Here is a 6,578-nt window from a genome sequence, read left to right as displayed (position 1 = left end):
TCCACTCGATCTGCGTTCAGGCTTTTCTTCTTCGATATCGGAATCAACCGGGTCTTTATCAACCTTTTTTCGACCCCATCTGCGTTTAAGTTCTTCTTGTTCGGCATCCGCGTCAATTGAGTCTTTGTCAATTTTTTTTCCACTCGATCTAGGTTTAGGCTTTTCTTCTTCGGTATCTGAATCAGGCGGCTTTTTATCAACCTTTTTTCGACTCCATCTGTGTTTAGGTTTTTCTTCTTCGGTATCCACATCAATCGAGTCTTTATCAACCTTTTTTCCACTCGATCTGCGTTTAGGCTTTTCTTCTTCAATATCGGAATCAACCGGGTCTTTATCAACCTTTTTTCGACTCCATCTGCGTTTAGGCTTTTCTTGTTCGGTATCCGCGTCACCTGAGTCTTTCTCAACATTCTTTCGACTCGATCTACGTTTAGGTTTTCCTTCTTCGGTATCCGCTTCAGTCGGGCTTTTGTCAATTTTTTTTCCACTCGACCTACGTTTTGATTTTTCTTCTTTGGTATCTGAGTCAACCGAATCTTTCCCATATTTCTTGATGGATGATTTTCGCCTAGTTTCCTCTGCTTCCTTTGCAGTCGACCGACGTTTGGTTTTATCTATTTCAACATCTGATCTCTCTATATCCGAATTCTCTTCCGATGTTTTTGGCATTTCAATAACAGCATGAGTTTTGGATTCCTCATCTTTAGATTTCCAACATGCCCTGGGAAATATTCGAGATATATTTCCCAATTTGGATGAAAAACCTTTCTTTGCTTTTCCACGACCGCCGTCGGAAATTGTTTTTTCGCCCTTTTCTGCTTCTCCAGTCCTCTTCACTTTTGCAAATACACAATCTTTTTCAGTTTCGTCAATATGAAGTACATCTGGATCATCCGATGAGTCCCTTGGTATTAGGAACAAAACAATTTAATCAAAAGCTTGCTTACTCCATTATTAGCAAGAACGCTGTAGTAGGTCAAAGTCGAATAAGGATGCCCAAAACGTCACATAACACGATCCAAATTGTGCAAATTTAATTTACTTCCTAAATATTTTATTATTTTTCAGTCGCCGTCATAGAAAACTAGAATTACATTTTCTCTCCATTGCTTTTCATGATAATCCCTAAACTTGTATGGATCTAACAACTATACCTACGTGATCCGAATTCCCTACTGTTGATTTTTTTATTTCAATTGTAATCGTGAAATATTAAAAATTGGGTCTTTATCTGGCGTCCTTATTATTTATACGAAATTTTATATGGAGTCGGGTCCAAGAAATAGACCCATGCTGTTCATATTTTGTCTCCTTAATTTGTATCTCAAATTGAAATCCTGAATAAATTTTCATAATAGAATATTAACAGTTAGGCCCTCTTGTCTTATAAGGATTTACATCTCCTGAATCTGTTTATATGCGGTGGTGTCCAAAAAATAGACCTTTGTGATTCAAATTTGGTACGGTCGACTTCTTTGTCAATATTTTCACAATGAACAGAACAGAATAATATATAAAACGACTCACTTGATTTCCGATAAATCACTTAAGTCACCATATTCCATCGGATTATGACAAATGCAGCATATATTCTCAGAACCTTCAAAACAAGTCTTGCAATAAAGCGCCTTACAGCCCAAGGACTCGCATTTAACCCGTGTATCACTAACAGGTAATAAAGATAATTAGAAAGCAAAACAATTCTTTCAAATCGATTATTAACTGAATTACGCTTTTAACGGTGTGCCACAAAGTAAACATTTTTCAGATTTGGAGCGACCCAGGATAAGACGACACCACCAATACCTGCAGGGAAATGAACAAAGAATAAAAGATCCATGTTCAAAAGACGGTAAATTTACTTTTCGGTACGTGCTCTAATCCAATCCATCCAGGAAAAATCATCAACAGTTTTATCAGAAACGAAAAGAAGCCGAGCTTTGCGTCGAGCCAGTTTGAAAAAAGTCACTACATATTCGAAATTATTAATGAATTCGTTGGAAAGTTTCCAAATTTTAAATTCTTACTGCGATTTAGCAAAATTTTATCATAAAGCCATACAGCACGCTCCCTGGCCACATCTGGATAATACAAACGCATGATGGCATGTCTTAAACGTAAGCCATATGGCTGACAGAGCAAAAATATCCATGCCAAGCAACATAACGACGCTATCAAGTAATATGTCGTAAAGTTTGGTTCATACGGTAACGGTAAACAGGTTTTTGTATCGACCGTGTAATTTTGTGACATTGGTTCAAAAGCACCCACAATACCGCGAAAAATTTCCCCCACAAAACCGCTACCGTTTACTTGAACAGTAATGTAAGGAGGGGCTGTAAGATAAGATTTGCAGAAGCAGCGAATCGGTTTTTAATCGTTCATTTATCATAGTTTTTTGCCTATTATATTATAAACTAACGTTCAAAGCCCCGTTGTCTTAAACCGAAAAACGATATCAAAGCCAAAACCCAAAATAGACTGAAATCCGAAAGACATATACAAAATAGTTGTGTAGTGGATATTGTTAGAAATACGGCAGATTTGGCCATTTGTGTTAATTCCACGCGGGTCAAACGACAGTCGCTGAGCTTTAAAATTGTAAATAAATTATGAATTAATTAACAATAATTTACTCCCTAAAAATATCTGAATGGTTACTTTGGGATATTTAAAGCTTTCCCACAATGTTAAGGGCAATGCTCTTTCCTTTTCTTGTTCGCGACGCTTCTCATCAATTTGAACAAACTCAATGGTAATAAAATTATTTTGATAGCTTGGATTGCGTACGTATTTCATACGAAACCAAATCGCTCTGAAATAAATATAAAAATAAAATTATTTTAATTGCTTCTAGCATACAGTCACCTTTTTATAAATTCGCTATCCGAGCTTACTTAAATAAGACAAGGCACATCAATAAAACGCTCAAAATATCCAACCAACCGAATATTAAAATAAATGTTTGCATATGTTTTCTAATATCTTTCATAATATCATCGCGTATTTGACTCAGTTCTTTAGAGCTGGTCGTCTTAAAATAGAAATCATGATCAAAAGTTATCGATACATCAAATAATCGCTTGACCTCGTTGGCGAATTCTTTCAATTCTGCGGATAGATTTGAATGTAAAATTATTTTATTACCCACGTAAGTCATCAAAATTAAATTTGTGTAACGAACTTACTATTCATGACCACACCTATTATAGCATCGTCAACAAAATCTATTAATACACAGATAACATCGACAATCTTCGCCGCATAACAAAACATGCTAAATAATTTGGTTAAATGACAAAGAGCTTTAAGTGGACCGAGTTTTTCACTAAAAACAAAAGTAATAGAATAAATTTAAAAACGAGTAACAAAGTTATGGTTGCTTTAAAGCGAATTTTTGATACCCACCGCCCCAAATGAATGCATGTACCTTTTTAACTATTTTGTGAATTATGTAGGTGTTAGTTGGCCGCGCGATTAGAATTTGCTTTTCGCATCGGCCTTGGAAAATGTTTATTTTACTCATTTATTATTTCAACTCAATATCTCTCTAATAGATAATAACTTAAAGATTTTTGCTGATTTTCTGATAAGTATTTGCACAAAATTTCAGACTTACATCTGCTATGATTCATACGTTGTAGTTTTTGGTGAGTTGCAATCGGATAGCGCCTATTTAAAAAGTTCGCAAGCGCTTACGAATCGATGTACATATAAGAAGTTTCACCTTTCTCCTTTTTACTACTTGTTGACGCGCATTCATTTTAAACTAAAAAGCGTAGTTTCATAGCAAACGTTTCATCTTTCTCGCTATGTTCAGAGTTCCAAGAGCGTAGGCGGAAAGGCACAGCCATCGATTCACAATACAACGCTGATGGTAAACGTTTGCATACTTAACAGAGTAACAAGCATTTCTTTCAATGTTATGCAATCGGAAGGACAAACCTTTTAGTTCGTGTAAGAAGCGACTGAATTGAATTTCAGATATGTGCTGTGAAGGCGAATATTAATAATTCTTACAAAGTACTTTAATGAGTACATCTGATCTGGCGAAACAAGCCATAGGAAATCTGGTCAATATGTCCGCAATTGATTCTTAACTAACTCATACAAGAGAAGATCAAAACCGCTCTTAATACGTTTTTCTCGAATAGCTGCATAGAAAGAAAGTGTAGGCATTTTATTCCGCTTTAACCTACCGACAAGAGATCATAGCATCGTTGGCTGTATTCATGCAACGTTCAAATGGTGTGCCAAACTCCTTATTGCACATACTGACTATATTGCGTAACCAATCAAATGCGTTTTTAATGCTGGCCACTGAAATAACAAGAACAACATTTCGCATTATTCCAAAAAATTCCTTTCACTGGGTGTATGCCGTTTGTCAAATACTCACATAAAATGATTATTAATTCCTGTATATGATACAGGACTAACTGCACTTTTTTCATAACATTTTTCAACTCTTTTATTGCAACAAGTATAGCCTCTTTGATGGCCACTAGTGGGACTTTAAGCGTGTCCAACATGTCACTTAATGCCTGTTTCAATTGCATTTGGCCACAAGTTATGCTTGAAGTCATCACGTCAATATTTTTAAACATATTCGCCGTTGGTCCACTAACGGCGAAGAAGAACGCTAATGCTACTATTAAGGATCTGCCACGAGAGCTGCATAATATAGGTATAGCTAACGTGATTGTACATCTTTAAAAGATTTTTCGGTTAGTTTTAATTAACTATTTTTCCTAAATGACAAATTTACCAATGGCTACTCACCTCACTTCCTTGCTATGACCCATTAGCAGGGCAATGAAACCGAATATAGTGAAAAACACCCATCGCGCTACATTCAGTTCTTTTTCCGTAACGCAATTGTACCATATAATGGTTATTATAAAACCAACCACGTAACCTATTGTCATAAATGTTAAAACATCATGTATCGGTATATTACTTTCAAGAAGGCGTCGAAATAATGAAGCCACATATGTTTCTAATTTGGCTAAAGTCGATCTACGTTTACGTTTGTCTCCTTCTCCTTCTTCTCCTTCTCCTTCTCCTTCTCCTTCTCCGTCTTCCCCTTCTCCTTCATCTTGCGTATTTGTCTCCTCACCCGATTCTTTTGATATATCTATAACGGCATCCTTAGCGGATTCCTCGTATTCAGATTCATTGCGATTAGCAGATGCCTTTCGAGATTTACGTGAGGATCTTCTTCTTTTCTCAACACGTTTCTTTTCATCACTTTTTGATTTCTTTTTGATGAGTTTTGCAAAGAAAAGAACAACTTTATGAACGATTTTTGAACCTAAAGATCTAATCATTTGACGCTTTCTTTTTGATTAAAATATAATTCAAAATAAAAATAAGAAAATTTTAGGGTACTCTCATAAGAGGGATCATATCTATACGGGAAAACCGTTTCGTTTCAGAGTCACTAACTTACGGTCAAACTGACACATATATGTAATTTTCCATTACTCTACGCATCGAACTTATCGGGTTTTTTTCCCATTGTTTAACAACCAAACCCATTTCAGAATACTTTAGTGTAGCACTTTAACATTCGATAAATTTCTCACATCACATATTACACATTTTCAAAAAACTATACGCCAGTTCAAGAAGCTGTTGTGCAAAACCAGTAAAAAAGAACAAGCCAGAACGACTCATCGGAAAATTCGAGTAATGTATATTTACAAGCCCTTGCTATTAAAACCGCAATAGAAGTTCCGAGCACAGCTAATGAGCTGAAGTAATTGTTAATTGATTTGTAAGTATCAGTGTTCTGCAATTTAGTGTCCAATTAAAGAAAAAGAGTTTATTTTCGAATTAACTTTTACGTTAGTCTTTTAAAATAAGATCATTATCATCTTATGGTATCTCCAACTCGATAAAATGTTATTTTGGAGGCAATGTGTCGATCAATTAGATTTAAGACGCTTTGGATTTCTAGCTCTCCCTCTGCTGCTCTCTCTTTCTTCCGTGGCCATATATTTCCCTTTGTAAAACGAGTCTTGACGTTTCCTACTTGAAATGAAACTAACAGAAGAACTGTGGCTGGTTTATTAACGTCGAATGGACACTCGACTCGACCATCTTTTTCGACAGTGTCGCATTATGAGTATATATGAGTCGACTACTGTGGACTCGAATAAAGTTTTTTAATCGGAGACAAAAACAGTGTTGTATTTGGCATGTAAACGCAAATATATAATTTAAATACATTTTTTTATATATATTCATAATTTTGCAATTCTTCTTTTTTTATTAATTTCTTTTTGATAATATCTCTACAGTACTTGGGTTTTTTTAGCTATTAGATTCCTAAAGACGCAATTTGGGGAGTGTCTTCTTTCTTGTGCATAGACAGCGAAATGTCAAAAAAGTAGTCTTTCAAAATCCATGGAGGTTTAAGACCAAATTAGTGGAAAATTCTTAAGAGAATGCTCAATTACTTTGTGATGTACAAACAATAGTCAATTGCAGATGGTGACTTTCGAATTTTCTTGGCAATAATAATCTTTCTCACAGAATAGATTTGTTTGAATTAAGAAGCTTGGGGACTATTT

The 6,578-nt window shown here is 35.3% G+C and overlaps 1 protein-coding gene across 1 annotated transcript in view; it reads right to left on the bottom strand.

Annotated features, from left to right (window-relative positions):
- LOC119644946 (DC-STAMP domain-containing protein 2-like) overlaps window positions 1–5,330 on the bottom strand; it is a 5,640-nt gene extending 310 nt beyond the window's left edge. Inside the window, exons 1-12 of the mRNA XM_038044690.1 lie at window positions 4,783–5,330; window positions 4,400–4,710; window positions 4,200–4,320; window positions 3,189–3,328; window positions 2,898–3,111; window positions 2,662–2,815; window positions 2,423–2,591; window positions 2,028–2,336; window positions 1,863–1,968; window positions 1,732–1,806; window positions 1,528–1,665; window positions 23–904 (exon numbers count right to left, since the gene is read on the bottom strand). Coding sequence (XP_037900618.1) covers window positions 23–904; window positions 1,528–1,665; window positions 1,732–1,806; window positions 1,863–1,968; window positions 2,028–2,336; window positions 2,423–2,591; window positions 2,662–2,815; window positions 2,898–3,111; window positions 3,189–3,328; window positions 4,200–4,320; window positions 4,400–4,710; window positions 4,783–5,330 — 3,167 coding nt within the window. The remainder of the gene's footprint in view (window positions 1–22; window positions 905–1,527; window positions 1,666–1,731; window positions 1,807–1,862; window positions 1,969–2,027; window positions 2,337–2,422; window positions 2,592–2,661; window positions 2,816–2,897; window positions 3,112–3,188; window positions 3,329–4,199; window positions 4,321–4,399; window positions 4,711–4,782) is intronic.
- Window positions 5,331–6,578: the final 1,248 nt, after the last annotated feature.

This window comes from Glossina fuscipes, unplaced genomic scaffold (assembly GCF_014805625.2).
Source record: "Glossina fuscipes isolate IAEA_lab_2018 unplaced genomic scaffold, Yale_Gfus_2 1, whole genome shotgun sequence".
Taxonomy (NCBI): domain Eukaryota; kingdom Metazoa; phylum Arthropoda; class Insecta; order Diptera; family Glossinidae; genus Glossina; species Glossina fuscipes.
Note: the sequence above shows the minus strand (reverse complement) of the source record. Positions and strands in the feature narration are given on the sequence as shown.